The sequence below is a fragment of the Pempheris klunzingeri genome, chromosome 3 (assembly GCF_042242105.1).
Source record: "Pempheris klunzingeri isolate RE-2024b chromosome 3, fPemKlu1.hap1, whole genome shotgun sequence".
In the NCBI taxonomy this organism is placed as follows: Eukaryota; Metazoa; Chordata; class Actinopteri; order Acropomatiformes; family Pempheridae; genus Pempheris; species Pempheris klunzingeri.
This window is the reverse complement of record NC_092014.1, coordinates 880,123-897,813: the sequence shown is the minus strand read 5'-3', so window position 1 is coordinate 897,813 and position 17,691 is coordinate 880,123. Positions and strand designations below refer to the sequence as shown.

The 17,691-nt window shown below is 43.5% G+C and overlaps 1 protein-coding gene and 1 pseudogene across 1 annotated transcript; both read right to left on the bottom strand.

The window, feature by feature from the left end:
- Positions 1–190: 190 nt before the first annotated feature.
- LOC139225624 (protein NLRC3-like) lies at positions 191–12,267 on the bottom strand. The gene is made up of 7 exons (XM_070856415.1): positions 12,239–12,267; positions 9,008–9,328; positions 3,452–5,306; positions 2,855–3,028; positions 2,256–2,429; positions 1,203–1,249; positions 191–906 (listed from the first exon to the last, which is right to left on the bottom strand). Exons 2-7 carry the CDS (start codon positions 9,279–9,281, stop codon positions 347–349), a joined length of 3,084 nt encoding a protein of 1,027 aa, XP_070712516.1. The 5' UTR covers positions 9,282–9,328; positions 12,239–12,267; the 3' UTR covers positions 191–346.
- A 1,985-nt stretch (positions 12,268–14,252) lies between these two features.
- LOC139198881 (neoverrucotoxin subunit alpha-like) lies at positions 14,253–16,570 on the bottom strand (annotated as a pseudogene).
- Between the last annotated feature and the right edge of the window lie 1,121 nt (positions 16,571–17,691).

Sequence of the window (17,691 nt, the reverse complement as noted above, 5' to 3'; positions counted from 1 at the left end):
TACAATGGGACCTCTTTTTCGCACCTGAGGGCTTGGACGGCCTTTTCATGATGACAAATATGACTTGTTGACATCTGTCAAAAGGAACCGCTACCTGAGATGCGCGTCCCGCCCCCTCTTCCACAGAGGAACAGACAGACAGAGCACGAGGAAAGGGCGCCAGTCAGGGATGCAAATTATACTGTAATTTATCTTAATTTATTTATTGTTTTAATTGTTTTTTGTTTTTTTTGAGGGCTTGCAGCAGCGCCCCTCCAGCAGGTGGTGCTCTATACCGCCTATATGGCCTATGCCAAGAGCCGGCTCTGATTGTGGAGTTTGTCAGCAGTGAGAGTTTCTCTCTCTCCTACAGTGAACACAGAGACAACCAGGGACTATGTGACCAGAACCCAAACCAGAACCCAGGATACAGAGGCTCAGTGAAGGTGGTCCTGAAGGTGTGGAGGTGGATCAGTGAGTCAGAAGAGACTCTGTAGAAGGACAGAGAGCCGGCAGGCCAGTCCAAGTACACTGCTACTCTCTTAGTGGAGGAGGAGGAGGAGGAGGAGGAGGAGGAGGGGAGGACTGTTCTTTTATCATCATGACTGACTGAAAACTTTTCACCATTAGAGCACTTCAGACTCCAGGACTGATTGTTTCCTCCAAACCTGCTGTCAGCTCTGTCTCCTTTCCTGTTGATTCCTCTGTAGCTCACTGAGATATAAATATCTCCCCCCCACTCCACCTCCCAGTAGCAGCGACCAGTCAGACCGTCTGTACACAGCAGCTGAGGACACCAGTCAAACCTCTCTGGATGATCAGGATATGGCTGCTGCTTCTTCGTCACCAGTGTCACCTTCCTGTTGTTGTCGGACAGTTTGAGGAATCTGTTGACTGTCTTTGTGTCCACTGTGAGTTCACAGGAGTCTGAAGACGACAGAATACAGCAGCAGTTTATCACCTGATGGGTTTATTTGCTGCTTTATTAACTTCTTTCAAACTGAGAGTTGGATGCAGATACACAAGCTTTGATTTAAAGGTCCTGTATGTGATACTAAGACCATCAATATAACAACAAATAGTATTATCAGGTAAAGATATGGTGGAGTTATGGCATCCTGACCAAAGAGTCTATGACTCATTACTAACTTATTAAATGACACATTTAGAATGACTTTAACAGCTGCTGCTTTGTTTTCATGAATCAAAGTGAACACACTCACACTTCCTCAGACCAGGCTTCAGCCTCTGCTCTCCACCATGGTCCAGCCTGCAGGAAGAAACAGAGTCAGGATGAACCTTCAGAAGCTTCCTCACTCAGATCCACCATCCAGACAAAACAGCTGCTTTTATAAAACAAGCAACAGACAGATTCCATCCGACTCCACGTCAAATACTCAGGAGAAAATGATGATACGTGACGTGACGTCAAGGAGCTTTACAATCTGTACAACACCCTCTGCCCTCGATAAGGAAAAACTCTCCCCAAAAATACCATTTTAAACAAAGTCAAAAGGTTCAGGAGAAGAAACAGAGGAGGGATCCTTCTGGACAGACGGATCTTTCTCCAGTGACCTCTGACTGCCTCAGGCAAACGTTACTGGTGCTGACAGGGACTGAAATGCTACTGAGGGTTATGGTGGTGGTGGTGGTGGGGGTAATAATAATAATAATAGTAAGTCTCTGTATATGGCCATTTTTTCATTAAGGAAGTGTTTAGTGATGTATTAGCCACATCTGTTTTTTCTGCTTTTCTTGCGTTTCTGCAATAAACCTGAAAATATAAAGGAGACACTGGCTGCTACATCTACATAACGTAAAGTTTAAGTTGGAGAAGTCAGCTGTCTGGAGAATTTACTACTTCTGATTGTGAGATTGGTTAGATTGGTTTATTGTTTAATTTGATTTGAAAATTTCGGTTCCCCAATCCAGACTAGAGCAATTAATTAATCCCCCAAAGGGAAGCGTATCTGCTTCACTTACTGCCAAGAAAGAACTGTGAAACTCAATGTTTCAGCAACATGAACAAAACATTGTCAAGGTTATCAGAGAAAATAGAAATGTGAACATCTAAAATTTCTTGGTAACTGCTGGTGATCATCTTGTAGTGTGACTGAAAGAGGTCAGTCTGAGGGGGGCAGGGACTCTCAGCACATCAGCTACTGTCCTCACTGTTATCAGCAGTGCTGCTGCTGCAGACTGAGAGCCAACAGTCCTCAGCTTGTCAGTGTGACAGAGAAACAGAGTGTGTGTGAGCTCTTGTTGTCTGGTCCTACCTGAGAGTCTCCAGTCTCCAGCGTGGATCCTCCAGTCCAGCAGACAGCAGCCTCTTTCCTGAGGCTCCTGGATGGTTGTAGCTCAGGTCCAGCTCTCTCAGATGGGAGGGGTTGGAGCTCAGGGCTGAGGCCAGAGCAGCACAGCCTTCCTCAGTGACCAGACAGCCTGACAGCCTGGAGACACACACACACACAGCTGTCCTCAATGGAATCAAAAACAACACATTTTCTTTATCCACTTGACTGCTGCTGGACAGGTAGAGTACAGTGGGTTTATCAGGGTCTGTTTAATAAAACAGCTGCCTCTTGCCATCATAAAACAACATAATAATGAGTGGAAGACACAAACAGTCCATGGAGCTGAAGAAGTCATGTACTAATTGTCTGTGGGTTTGTCATTATGAACAAGAGCTTTCATACTACAGATATTGATTTGAGCCATTGCCGCTGAAGTTCAGAGAAAATTGGTACTTTATTGTTTTTAATCATAATCAACATAGTTTGATCATATATGTCCTTGGTATCTTACTTATGATCATCAACTTGCATGTTATGCAATATTTAAATGTTTATCTGTTGAACAAAAGCTGAATCCTGACCTGAGAGTCTCCAGTGTGCAGCGTGGACTCTCCAGTCCAGAGGAGAGCAGCTTCACTCCTGAATTGTTCAGGTCGTTGTTACTCAGGTCCAGCTCTTTCAGATTACAGGACTTGGAGCTGAGAGCTGAGGACAGAGCTGCACAGCTTCTCTCTGACAGATTACAGCCACTCAGCCTGAAGAGGAGTTAGTGATGAAGACACTGATACTGTTTAATCACATGTCTATGGTTGCCTTTACTGAGGTGATAAACTGAACAATTAAACAGCTCTCGATCTTATTATAGAGGTTACAATAATCTACAGAAGTTAATTTTATCTCTAAAGGAACAGTTTTTTTTTTATCTTGCATGACTTCATTCACGTTTGGAGATATTGAAACAACTAGATCTTATCACTTTACTCCAATTTAAACTAGTTCAGACTCTAAACAAGCAAACACATCATCTGCATACATCTTATTTATTTATGTATCAACATTGTACATTCTGCATTTATATTTGTTGTTGTTTTGTTGTCTCACCACCTGTACTCTGTAATATCTAATCTAATCTAATCTAATCTAATCTAATGTCATACAGTTAGTATCTGTGCACTTACAGAGCTTTGCTGGAGGCTCTGACCACTGGCAGCAGCCTCAGAAGAGCCTCCTCTGAAGCAGAATATTTCTTCAGGTCAAACTCGTCCAGATCTTCTTCTGATGACAGTAAGATGAAGACCAGAGCTGACCACTGAGCAGGAGACAGTTTATCTGTGGAGAGACTTCCTGATGTCAGGTGCTGTTGGATCTCCTCCATCAGAGAACAATCATTCAGTTCATTCAGACAGTGGAGCAGGTTGATGCTTCTCTCTGGGGACAGATCCTCACTGATCTTCTTCTTGATGTATTTGACAGTTTTCTGATTGGTTCTTGAGGTTCTTTCCTTTTTCAGTAGGTCTTGAAGGTGATCCTGATTGGTCTGCACAGAAAGACCCATGAGGAAGCGCAGGAACAAGTCCAGGTGTCCATTTGGACTCTGTAAGGCCTTGTCAATAGCAAACCTGTGGACCTTTGTCACAGATGTTTTATTGAAGAGCGTTAGCACACAGGTTTGTCCTGGTTCAGCCATCACATTCTTGTTTCTGTTAGTCAGTGACATCTCCACATAGAGAGCCGCCAGAAACTCCTGAACACTCAGATGGACAAAGCTGAACATCTTGTCTTCATCTTTCTTCCTCCCACGTTCCTCTTTAAAGATCTCAGTGAAGACTCCTGAGCACACTGAGGCTCCACTGACATCAATGCCACTCTCTTTTAGATCTTTCTCATAGAAGATCAGGTTGCCCTTTTCCAGCTGGTGGAAAGACAGTTTTGCTAATGACTTAATGTACTGAAAGCACTTTTCTGGGCCGTACTTATCTTTTGTCTGATCAATCTGAAACACCAGGAATTCTGCGTACATCTCAGTCAGGGTCTTGGGCAGCTCTCCTCCCTCTCTGGTCTTCAACAAATCCTCCAGAACCGTAGCAGTGATCCAGCAGAAGACCGGGATGTGGCACATGATGTGGAGGCTTCGTGATGTTTTGATGTGGGAGATGATTCTGTCGGCTTTCTCCTCATCTGTGAATCTCTTCCTGAAGTACTCCTCCTTCTGAGGGCCCGTGAACCCTCTGACCTCTGTCATCACGTCAACAAAGTCAGAATGGATCTGACTGGCCGCTGCAGGTCGTGTGGTTATCCAGAGACGAGCAGAAGGAAGCAGTCTTCTCTTGATGAGGTTTGACAGCAGCTCATCCACTGAGGTCGGCTTTGTCACGTCAAACTTAAATGCCTGAGTTTTATTGGTTGAACAGTCCAGCTGAAGGCGGCTCTCGTCCAGTCCATCCAAAACAAACAGGAGTTTGAATTCACTCTTGTCATAGTTGGTGTTTCCTGACGACTGCAGAGATGTAAAGATGTAATTCAGAGCTTCTTTCTTGATGCCTCTGGTCTCTGTGATACATTCATGAATTAGTTCTGCCAAACTAAACTTTTCTCCCTTCCATAAATTCAGCTGGCGGAAGGTGAAGGTGAATATCAGATGCACATCTTGATTGGCTCTTCCTTCAGTCCAGTCCAGCACAAACTTTCGTACAAGAAAAGTTTTGCCAATTCCTGCAATTCCATTGGTCAGCACAGTTCTTATGGGTTTATATCTTCCAGAGGGGGGTTTGAACATGTCACTGGGTTTTATTGATGTCTCTGTTCCTGATGGCTTCACCACCGCCTCAATCTGCCTGACCTCATGCTGTTTGTTGATGTGTACGTCACCCCCAGCTGTGACGTACAGCTCTGTGTAGATATCATCCAGAGGTTGCTCGTCCCTCTTCTGTGACCATCCCTCCTGTGCACACATAAACTTATCCTGGAGGTTTGACTGAAGCTTCTGTTGGTAATACGAGATGGGATGAGGCTCTGGTACTGGAACAATCTGATCTGTGGGACATGAATAGAGACAAGAAACAACTAAACTCAAGTCAAGCAGAATTTCACAGTTACAGGTGGAGGAAGCTGTGTTGCTCCACCTTTGTCTTGGAGTCCAGCAGGGCCACTTTGTCACAGTGTACTGCCCTGCTGGTCCGGACTCTGAATTCATAACTGAGTTCTCAGAGTTTCTATCAGATTTGGTCCTTAGTGCAGACAAAGTAATTCTAGTAGGTGACTTTAATATTCATGTGGACGTCGATGATGATGATGATGATATAATGATAGAGCTTCAGTCTCCCTGCGAATGACACTCGACTCCATCACCCCTCTAAAAAAGAAGATAATTAAAGAAAAGAGACAAGCTCCCTGGTATAACTCCCGCTTGATCTGGCAAGACAGTCTGAAAACCTCTAGAAAGGCCCTCTGTGGTGCCAGAGCATCCTACTACTCCTCAGTGATAGAAGAGAATAAAAACAGCCCTAGATTTCTGTTCAGCACGTTAGCCAGGCTGACAAAGAGCCTGAACTCCACTGATCCTTGTGATCCTTTAGAGCTCAGCAGCAACGACTTCATGAGCTTCTTTAATGATAAAATTCTGACTATTAGAGACTAAATTCATCACCTCCTGCCCTCAACAGGCTCTGATCCAACTTCAGACTCAGGAACCATGGAAACAGCTGTTGGACTTAATGTGCATCTGGACTGTTTTTCTCCAATTGATCTTCCTGAACTGGCCTCAAGAATCTCCTCATCTAGACTGTCAACATGTCTCCTAGACCCCATTCCTACTGGACTACTTAAGGAGGTCCTGCCCCTAATTAACACGTCCTTACTGGATATGACAATTCAGTCTTTACTAACAGGCTATGTACCGCAGTCCTTTAAAGTAGCAGTAATTAAACCTCTCCTGAAAAAGCCTACTCTTGATTCAGGTGTGTTAGCAACTATAGACCTTTATCCAACCTTCTCTTTCTCTCCAAGATCCTGGAGAAAGTCGTAGCTAATCAGTTGTGTGACTTTCTAAACTCTAATAGTCTATTTGAGGATTTTCAGTCAGGTTTTAGAGCGAACCACAGCACAGAGACACTGGTGAAGGTTACAGACCTCCTTATGGCATCAGACAGAGGACTTCTCTCTGTCCTGGTCTGGTTAGACCTGAGTGCTGCTTTCGACACCATTGACCATCACATCCTGTTACAGAGACTGGAACAGTTCACTGGTATAAAAGGAACTGCATTAAGCTGGTTTAAGCCTATCTCCTGTGTGGTTATTTACACAGACACTGATCCTTCACATGTGATTTGATTGTTTGAATTTAGACTATATAAATAAAGATTGATTCATTGATATTATTTAATTCATCAAACTCTCTTTTACTTTCTACAGACAGAAATCTGTCGGTGCAACTAGAATTCTTTAACGAACCCAAGAGGATGGGAGATATAAAAGTGAAATGATTTTCCTTTAAACAGCACCGTACCTTCAGTTTGTGGAGAGACATCGTTGGTGTCTTCTGTCCTGGCAGGAGGTTGGACTGAAGCAGAAACATGCAACATAGAAGAATCATTAAAGGCATTTCAGTTCTTACCTTTCAGGCAAATAAATGACTACAAATAATAAGGTATACATTTGAAAACATTTACCATTCGTGTTGTTGACGGTGACATTTATATGAGCATCCCCTTGAGTATGAATATGGCTAAACTGAGGTGCGCTGACGACGCTTCCACACTGGGCCGTGGCTGTGGCGCCTCCTGCTGCTCTCTGAGTTTCAGCTAATTGAGAACAGACAAAATAATCAGGAACCAGGAACCACAACTCGCCTTCCTTCCATCAACACCTGAACTGTGTATGAGAGAGATTCTGTTTTAGAGCCGATTATGCAAAAGAACAAATAAAGCTTGGTATCAATGTGAGACAATGGAGTAATGAGCATTCAGATTTAAATTGAGCAGACAGTATTTACTGGACTTTTCTTGACCTACAGAACAAGGAAGGTTGTATTGAACTGGTTTGTTGTCCTTCCTAATACAGATCTACAGTACAGTATAGTACATTAAGCTGGTTTAAGTCCTATTGATCAGATCGATTTCAGTTTGTTCACGTTAACAATGAATCCTCTGTACACACTAAGGTTAGACATGGAGTTCCACAAGGTTCAGTGCTTGGACCAATTACTATTTACCATATATATGCTTCCTCTGGGTAATATTATCAGGAAGCACTCCATTAATTTCCACTGTTATGCAGATGATACACAATTCTATTTATCAATAAAGCCAGATGAACCCTATCAGTTGATTAAACTTCAAATCTGCCTTAAGGACATAAAGTCCTGGATGAGCAGCAACTTTCTGCTGCTAAACTCAGATAAAACTGAAGTTATTCTGCTCTAAACACTTCAGAGACAGCTTTCTACGACCATAACTGCTCTGGATGGATCACTCTGGCCTCCAGCTCCACTGTGAGGAATCTGGGAGTCTTATTGATCAGGATTTGTCCTTTAACTCCCACATTAAACAGATTTCTAGAACTGCCTTTTTCCATCTACATAATATTGCTAAAATCAGGTCCATCATATCCACTGATGATGCAGAAAAATTAGTACATTGACTATTGTAACTCATTATTATCAGGCTGCGTCGTTAAAGACTCTCCAGCTGGTCCAGAACGCTGCTGCTCCTGTTCTGACCAGAACTAAAAGAAGAGACCACATTTCTCCTGTACTGGCTTCTCTTCACTGGCTTCCAGTAAAATCTAGAATAGAGTTTAAAATCCTTCTCCTCACCTTCATACTTGAAAACTGCACTTAATGTTTCAGGGTTTCCAGACATACCAGAGGATGCAGCAGCTTTGACTTCACTCTGAGAGGAGGACGGTTCTCTGTTCTCTGGAGGCTCCTCATCATCACCGACATCCACTGAGACAGAGAGAGACCAAATTAGATCATTCACATGAGTTATTATGTATGTAACTTAATTTCAACTCCCACTGATATATTAAGATATTAAACAGCAGCACTTAAGCTATTGTGTGTTACACTGTGTGTATTATACAGTGTGTATTATACACAGTGTGTATTACACTACAACCTTAAAATATCTTATCTCATCTCGTTTTCTATACTGCTTATCCGTCAGGGTCGCAGGGGAGTTAGAGCCTATCCCAGCTGACATTGGGCGAGAGGCAGGGTCACCCTGGACTGGTCGCCAGCCAATTGCAGGGCCACATATAGAGACAGACAACCTTTCACACTCACACTCACACCTACGGGCAATTTAGAGTTACCAATTAACCTAATGTGCATGTCTTTGGATTGTGGGAGGAAGCCGGAGTACCCGGAGAGAACCCACGCTAGCATGGGGAGAACATGCAAACTCCACACAGAAAGACCCGGGACCTTCTTGCTGTGAGGCAACAGTGCTAACAACAGCACCACCATGCTGCCCACCTTAAAATATAACATAGGCAATTATGCTATGAGGTTAATGATACTGAAAATAGGAAAAGACTTCTGCACAGTACTGTGTATCTCATGTTTTCAAGAAGTCGATAAAAGACTAAATAACAGTAATGTCATGTCTCCGCTGAACAATGATTGACAGCTTAAATGTTTCCTCATGATCAGATCAGACCTCCATTTTCTTTTCTTTACAGATACTGTGGGCCATCCCACTCCTTTTATAACAAACTAAGAAAGTGTGACTGACCTTGTGGTGGTGATCTGGTGTCTGACAGCTTCTGCACCAGATCGTTCCTGTTTATCTTCTTTAAAACCTTCTTGGTCACCTTCAGAGCTCCATCAGGTTTGTAGGTGTTCACCATCAGATCCACTGTGTCCCTCCTCTCTGCCCCCTCCAGCTGGGACACTTTGATGGGTCCGCAGCCTTCCAGGCTGTCGAGCTGCTGCAGAAACCATTTGAAGCGCTCAAATTCATGATCTTTTAAACCGTCCAGAGTGTTCAACAGGTCCTCTGGAGTCATCGTGGCTGCCTGCTGAGATCAGACGGTGTTTTCAAGCAGCAGGAAACCTGATGGATCAGAGCAGAAACAGGAGCTGTGATTGTGATTTGTGTGATTTCTGTCCTGTTTGTGCTCCAGTGACTGGATTTCATGTTATTTTTAAGTGGCACGCTGCTTCAGCTTCTTTCAAGTACAGAAACTTGTCTCTGAGTTAAAGCACCACTGAAACTGCATATTTTAAAGCAGGATGTTAATGAACTGTCATAAATAATGATAAATAATAAGAATAAAGAACTGAAGTTCTGTCACATTTGCACCAGCTTTAATTCTCTTAACTGAAGGCTGTGCAGTTGTCTTCAGCCATTCAAACTTCACATCAGCATCAGAAAATACAAAAACAACACAATTCTGTTGCTGATTCATCGTGTGGAAACTACATCAATAACAACAGCATCATTTTTTAATCCATTATCAATCTAATTTATCAGATATTTACAAAAGCTCAGTGACTGAAGAGACAAGCAGGAAGGTTTTATTAGGGCCCGAGCACCAAGCGGTCCGAGGACCCTATTGAAACTGCATGGGGGAAAAACATGCAAGGGAGGAAACGGGCCAGTACCCCAGAACCAAGAGGTGTAGGGACCCCATAGGCCCCGAGCACGAAGAGGATGAAAAAATACGGAAAAAAACAGGCGACCAGGGGGCCAAAAACATAGTTGAAATGCAAGGAATTATTCTTCTTTTCCTTGTTTTTCTGGGGGCCTGAACATGCACGAAAACTCACGAAAATTTGCACACACATCAGTCGTGGTGAAAAATTACGTATTTTAAAGGTTTCGTAAATGGGCGTGGCAAAATGGCTCTGTAGCGCCCCCTAATGTCAAGCCCCGGAACTGCATTTTATGTACGTGTACGAAATTTGGTGGGTTCATGTATCTCTTCAAGACGTACAAAAAAGTCTCTTGGAGGGATGACCTCAACCAAACAGGAAGTCGGCCATATTGGAATTTTCACGCATTTTTGGCGATTTACAGTGGACGTAAATGAACGAACTAGTCCGAGGGGGTTCAATCGATCGACTTCAAACTTGGTCAGCTGGTAGAGAAGGCATCAACGATGAAAAGTTATTAAAGGTCTCTACAGATTTGGAACAGTTTGGGCGTGGCGAGCTGTCAAAGGTCAGTGTCTCGCCATGACTCGCCATCAAACAGGAAGTTGTTAATAACTTGACTGTACATGATCCAATCAGCACCAAACTTGACATGTCTGATGAGAGTCCCGCCCTGAAGACGTCTACATGTCAATATTCATTCACAGTCACAGCGCCACCTGGTGGCGACAGGAAATGCTATGTTTTACATGATGGTGGCTCAAAACCAGCCAGTTGATCAGATCCACTTCAAATTTGGTCAGGAAAGACTCAAGACGTTGATGTTGGTCTGTAGTGAAAACTGTGTGCCTCCGTCAAAAGCTGTTGCCGTGACGACGCGGCCATTTTCGATAATGCATTTTCCTTTGCCATGAGCATTAAAAGTGCTGTAACTCCACTGTACAAGATCCTATCTTCACCAAATTTATACCGTTTGATGACTGTCCAGCTCTGAAGACATGTGCATGCCAATTTTTAATAATAGTCATAGCGCCACCTAGTGGCGGGAGGAAGTGCATGTTTTTTTCTCGAACGTCTCTCTCTCTCAGGAGATTAATCACAGATATTTCAAATTTGATCAGTGGAGAGAAGAGGGTCTGCTCAACACGTACATGTAGAACTACACTCATTGTGCCACCTGGTGGAAACAGGAAGTAAGACCTCCGTGCCAATAATCATTTGATTTGCATGAAATTTTCACAGTGTAGTCAACACTTCATATACTGGAATACAGGATGTGATTAGTGACTGTTCTCTAGCGCCACATAGGGGACGCAGGAAGTGACATGTAACTGCTTCATGCACTGTCCAAAATACATGAAAATTCTGAGACGCGTGGAAGAGTCGGAGTCCAGCAACAGGACGAAGCCGCCGCACACCCCAACGTGCAGGAAGGTGCGAGGGCCCTCCAACGCTGCTTGCAGCTTTAATTTTGTAATTTAGTTCTTGATTTTACTGCCTGTGGCTCCCTCATTATCATTATTATCATTATTGTTATTATATTATTATTATTATCACTTGTGGGCGTATTTGGTACAAAATGTGAATTTGTTTCCTCCATCAGAACAGAACAACACAAAATGGTGACAGTGTGAAGAAGAGATGTCGTGTGGAGGAAAGAATCCAACAATCAGCATTTGAAAGCATGAAGAAAAAGAACTGGAGTTATCAGTAACCAGCAGCCAATCAGACTGAAGCAGACTGACTGCTCATGGCTGAATTTATCTGGTGTTTCATCTTGGTGTGGTCATCCTGTCCTACCAGTACGACACAATCTGTTCCAGCCAATCACAGCTCAGCTCCACCAGGCCACGCCCTCTCCGGTCATATTAGGATTTCCTGGCTGCAGTAACCGACAGACGGTGACGAGGGCCAAACCCAAACTGCAGGTTTCAAACTGTCCACTCAGAAAGTGTTTTTCTTTATTTATGATTTAAAGTTCACTCTGCTGCTGCTCAGGACGAGTGTCCTGCTGTTCTTTGATTCGCTGGTGGGTGTGCAGTTTGTACAGTCAGAGACTAAACAGCTGATCAGGTTTCAGCCTGTCAGACAAGTTCTGACAGGCTGTCGTCTCTCTGACTGCAGGTTCCTGATAACTCCAGTTCTTTTTCTTAATGCAGTCAGCTCACATTCAGCTCTGACTTGTCTGCTGGAGCTGATTAAAACTGACTGAACCAAACAGAATAATTAGTGAGTTCACTGATGAACATTCAGAGCTGCAGACAGTAAAGACCAGAGCTGAAACAACGAATCACTGCTCTCATCTCCAGGTGTGTTCAGATATAACGAGGGACAGCAGAGTTTCTTCATCACAGCTGTGTAATGTTACCTGTCAGCTCCTCACCTGTTAAAGTCCCGTCCAGGTGACCTCAGAGAGACTCTGTGCCTTCGTCTGCGGACGCCGACGGACGCTGCTGGAGTTCATCTGACAGACAGTCACATCCTCATACCTTCAAACCCACACCCAGAGACGTCAGCGTGATGTGAGAGCAGGAGGCCAGTGTGAGCTGCAGTGCTGCCGCTCAGCAGCAGGTGTCAGTGCTGCTGCAGGTGTGTCAGTCAGAAGAAACCTGATTTCAAAGGTGCAGTGTGTTAGATGTCAGGGGACCTATTAGCAGAATAAAGTCTTCATAATCATGTGTTCATTAGTGTATGATCACCTTAATGGAAACCCACCACAATCTGCAGTTCAGTCTCACCACTAGAAGCCACAACATCCTTCAGCTTTAAAAGAGTGAATATTATATATATAAACTATATATATTATCATTATAATATTTAACAGGTCAGAATTGGTTGACTGAATATGTTTAGAGGAAACAAGATCAATCAAACAGCCAAAGTTTCTTGACAACGTAGCATTTGACACACCAAAGGTCACCGGCTGAAATCGAACCGTAACCTTTCTGCTATCAAGTCTATGTGCTGATCAGCAGGGAAGCTGAAAGTTTCCCTTATTTCTTTCAGTTCCTTCAAATACTGTTTTTATACCTTCAGTTTCTTTAACACTCAAACACACTAAGCCAGCCAAATACAATATGTAAATATTTGAATATATTTAAAAAAAAAAAAAGTTTCAGGTCTGTTTCTCAGCTTGTGTGCGATGTGACCAAAAGCTTAGAGGTCATTTCTCTCAAAAGAGCAAAATAAAATGAATGAGAGAATCAGGGCAGTACCTCCACAGAGATGGTTACAGCAGGAACAGACGACCAAGATGAAATCCAGCGAAAATCCAGTGGATATCCAGTGCCAGAGAAGCTCTGTGCGTCCAGAGTAGCTTTCAGAACCTGGTTGGTTTCTCTTTGTTTGCAGGCCAAAAACAGTCCAAAAGAAGCACAAACGGTCCCGGCGAAACTGCTCGGCTGAGCTGGATTAACGAGCAGCAGTTGCAGTCTGTCCATGTTCCTCTTCTCTTATTCTACAAGTATCTGATCTAACTACAGTTCTCAATCACGACACGTGTTCTTCAGCAGATTATCTTGAAAATAATCTAAAGTTAATACACAGTCTTTGTGTACAACTCTCATAAAATCTCATAAAAGTGTTTTTCACATCACGTGATCCAGTGAACTCACCTAAAGTCCAGGTAACTCCTCCAAGAACATCTCCATGAGTGTTTCAACCAATGAAGAAGATACATTACATATACATTTACACATTTTTAAACACAATAACTTTACATGAACTCTGTATTTTAACAACAGATTGGTATTTTTAGCGACTCTTAACCTCTTTATGAAACAGATGTGTTTGAATATCTTTTCATTGGACTACACTACCTTCACCTGCAGACAGACAGACAGTGCTGCACACGGAGGAGGAGCATTATTGTGACAGAAGCACGGCTCAGCTAATGGCTCAGGTGTCACACTGTCAGGTAAAAACACCCACAGGGTCCTAGCGCTCAGAAACAATCACACACATGAATGCATGACCTGCTCTAACTTGTGTATGGATTGGAACAACTTAGTCTTCTAAACGTTCAAGGTTTGGTTTTTTTCAGGGATGATACACAAAAACAGTTTTCTGAGGAAATGTTGGAAAATCACTAAATGAGCGGGATCTCAATAACAAATACCTTCCACAGTGATGAAGTTAGAACATTCAAAACCAGGAGACTGAAGTTACATAGATAGATAAACCTTCTAAATTGTGTTTGATGTGATTTTGCCCTGTTGGACTCATGTATAAATGTACAGCTACACAGAGGGCTTGATTAGGTGATTTAGTTGTTGGAGACAGATCAGATTTCTGGTTTTGTAAATACTGACTATTCTGAGAAGTCTGACTTAACTTGAGAACTAGACTGTCGCCTGAGTGGGTGATGTTCAAAGCCTCTATTGTTAAAGCTTTGGTGGAGAGCTGTGGTCACAAGGTCCTGGGTGACTGAAGGGCAACCTCAACCCTCGAACACTGTGGTGGACATCGGTGGTCAGGGAAGCTGTCCGACTAAAGAAGGAATCCTGGGATATGGAGGCGGTTGCAAGGTACTGACAGGCATGAAGGACTGCAGCCTCTGCCATGGCTGAATCAAAGCAGAGGGTGTGGGGGAAGTTTGGAGAGGACATGGAGAAGGACTTTTGGACGGCACCAAGGTGCTTCTGGAAAACCGTCCGACACCTTAGGAGGGGAAGCAGTAAGGATGGAACGCCGCTGGCCTCAACTGAGGATGTAATAGGACTGTGAAAGGAGCACTTTGAGGAACTCCTAAACCCTACTGATGTACCCTTTATTGCAGAGGCAGAGCTGGAGGCTGATGGAGAATCATCTTCAATTTCCCAGAGGGAGGTCACCGACGCAGTTAACCAACTCCGCAGTGGCAAAGCCCTGAGGATTGATGAGATCTGCCCAGAAATGCTGAAGGCTTTGGGTGTTGAGGCTGACACGCCTCTTTAACATTGTGTGGAAGTTGGGTGCAGTACCGAGGGAGTGGCAAACTGGGGCGGAGTGTGTGCCAATTATAGGGGTATCACTCAGGTCTGGTAAAGTCAACTCCAAGGTGCTGGAAAGGAGGGTTCGGCCGATAGTCGAACCTTGGATTGAAGAGGAACAATGCAGATTCCGTCGTGGTCGTGGAACAATGGACCAGATCTTTCCTCTTGCAAGGATCCTTGAGGGGGCTTGGGAGTATGTCCATCCAGTCTAGTCCAGTTTTGCATACAGCACCGTTGTGACGAAAAGGGAGCTGAGCCAGAAGGCAAAGCTCTCAATCTACGGCTGAAATGGGTTTTCCCTTAGAGATTGGGTGAGAAGCTCAGTCATCCGAGAGAAGCTCAGAGCTCCTTTGTGTGGAAAGGAGCCAGTTGAGGTGGTTTGGGCATCTAGTAAGGAGGGAGGTGTTCAACTGGGAGGAGACCACGGGGTAGACCCAGGACCAGGTGGAGAGATTAGATCTCAAAGAACTCAAACTGAAAATGACAAACTAAAATCTTAACGTTTGTCCCAAAAACCTGAATCAAAACAAATTTAAAGGGTTTTTAAACCACGGACGAGCTGCACATTCACCAAAAACTAGAATAAAGGAATTAGATGCTTTCTCATCATTCTGAGCTGATTTACGTACAAACACATTGTGTGTTTGTCAGCAGTGAGAGTTTCTCTCCCTCCTACAGTGAACACAGAGACACCCAGGGACCAACTGACCATAACCAGAACCTGAACCCAGGATACAGAGGCTCAGTGAAGGTGGTCCTGAAGGTGTGGAGGTGGATCAGGGAGTCAGAGGAGACTCTGTAGAAGGACAGAGAGCCGGCAGGCCAGTCCAAGTACACTGCTACTCTGTTAGTGGAGGAGGAGGAGGAGGAGGAGGAGGAGGGAAGGTCTGTTCTTTTATTATCATGACTGAATGAAAACCTTTTACCATCAAAGCACTTCAGACTCCAGGACTGATTGTTTCCTCCAAACCTGCTGTCAGCTCTGTCTCCTTTCCTGTTGATTCCTCTGTAGCTCACTGAGATATAAATATCTCCCCCTCCACTCCACCTCCCAGTAGCAGCGACCAGTCAGACCGTCTGTACACAGCAGCTGAGGACACCAGTCAAACCTCTCTGGATGATCAGGATATGGCTGCTGCTCCTTCGTCACCAGTGTCACCTTCCTGTTGTTGTCGGACAGTTTGAGGAATCTGTTGACTGTGTTTGTGTCCACTGTGAGTTCACAGGAGTCTGAAGACGACAGAATACAGCAGCAGTTTATCACCTGATGGGTTTATTTGTTGCTTTATTAACTTCTTTCAAACTGAGAGTTGGATGCAGATTCACAAGCTTTGATTTAAAGGTCCTGTATATGATACTAAGACCATCAATATAACAACAAACAAGTATTATCAGGTAAAGATATGGTGGAGTTATGGCATCCTGACCAAAGAGTCTATGACTCCTTACTAACTTATTAGATGACACATTTAGAATGACTTCAACAGCTGCTGCTTTGTTTTCATGAATCAAAGTGAACACACTCACACTTCCTCAGACCAGGCTTCAGCCTCTGCTCTCCACCATGGTCCAGCCTGCAGGAAGAAACAGAGTCAGGATGAACCTTCAGAAGCTTCCTCACTCAGATCCACCATCCAGACAAAACAGCTGCTTTTATAAAACATGCAACAGACAGATTCCATCCAACTTCACGTCAAATATGACGAAAATGAAGCTCCTGAATTCATCGTCTTTTAAACCGTCCAGAGTGTTCAACAGGTCCTCTGGAGTCATCGTGGCTGCCTGCTGAGATCAGACGGTGTTTTCAAGCAGCAGGAAACCTGATGGATCAGAGCAGAAACAGGAGCTGTGATTGGCCGACACAGCAGCTGTGTTGGAGTGATTCGGACAGTCTTTGAGTTAAAGCACCTCTAAATGGAAACTGAAAATGTTAAAGCACAACGCTAGTGCAGCGTTTCCACTAAGACTTTTTCCAGCAGCAGTTCTGAAGTGTGCAAGCTCTATTAGCCAGAAGATATTTAGCCCGTCTGCTGACAGGAGAAGGGCATTTTGACACGGATTTGTACACTATTATAGATAGATAGATAGATAGATAGATAGATAGATAGATAGATAGATAGATAGATAGATAGATAGATAGACAGACAGATAGATAGATAGATAGATAGACAGATAGACAGATAGATAGATAGATAGATAGATAGATAGATAGATAGATAGATAGATAGATAGAATTTCATTTAATAAAATGCTTCAGGATCAGAGTTCAGATCAAGTCTGTTGGTGAAGTGAGCAGACCTTCAGTGGGTTGGCGCCATCACCCCTCAATCCGCGGGAGTTTAGAGTTCAGCAGCCGGGTCAATATCACCATAAGGTGCCTTTGAGACTTCCCAATTTCCCCCCCAAAAAGCTGAGATTTTCCATTTAACTTCACATTTATTGTATTAAGTAGATGTTATGCTGTTAGAAATGCATGTTGGTCAAGCTCCCACACTTTTTATAAATTAACTGCAAGCAGACAATGTACACGCAAACAGCAAAATATGTCAACCCTGTCATGGACAAGTTCAAAGTAGAATAAATACATTGTAATTACATAGTGATTATAAAATGTATATTTTCAGAAAGCTATTTAGTCCCTTTCTCAACACTGTGTTTATTTAATGGGAAAAGTATTTGGATAGTAATGAAATTAGGGCAACCATGTCGCCCCTGTCATGGAAGGCTTGCTGACAGGGTGGACATTTTTGGCTAATGTTAGCATTTAATGAGCACATGGTGGACCTTCACTTAGCAACATGATTCAGTTAGCAAGTGGACTGTGTACTGTTTAACACATATATTTAGA

Coding starts and splice junctions, on each gene's coding strand:
- LOC139225624 (XM_070856415.1), bottom strand. CDS start 9,281: ATGACTCCAGAGGACCTGTTGAACACTCTGGACGGTTTAAAAGATCAT. Junction 5,307..9,007: donor CACCAGATCACCACCACAAG/GTCAGTCACACT, acceptor CATGTCCCACAG/ATCAGATTGTTCCAGTACCA. Junction 2,430..2,854: donor TGCACACTGGAGACTCTCAG/GTCAGGATTCAG, acceptor GTGTGTCTCCAG/GCTGTCAGGCTGTCTGGTCA.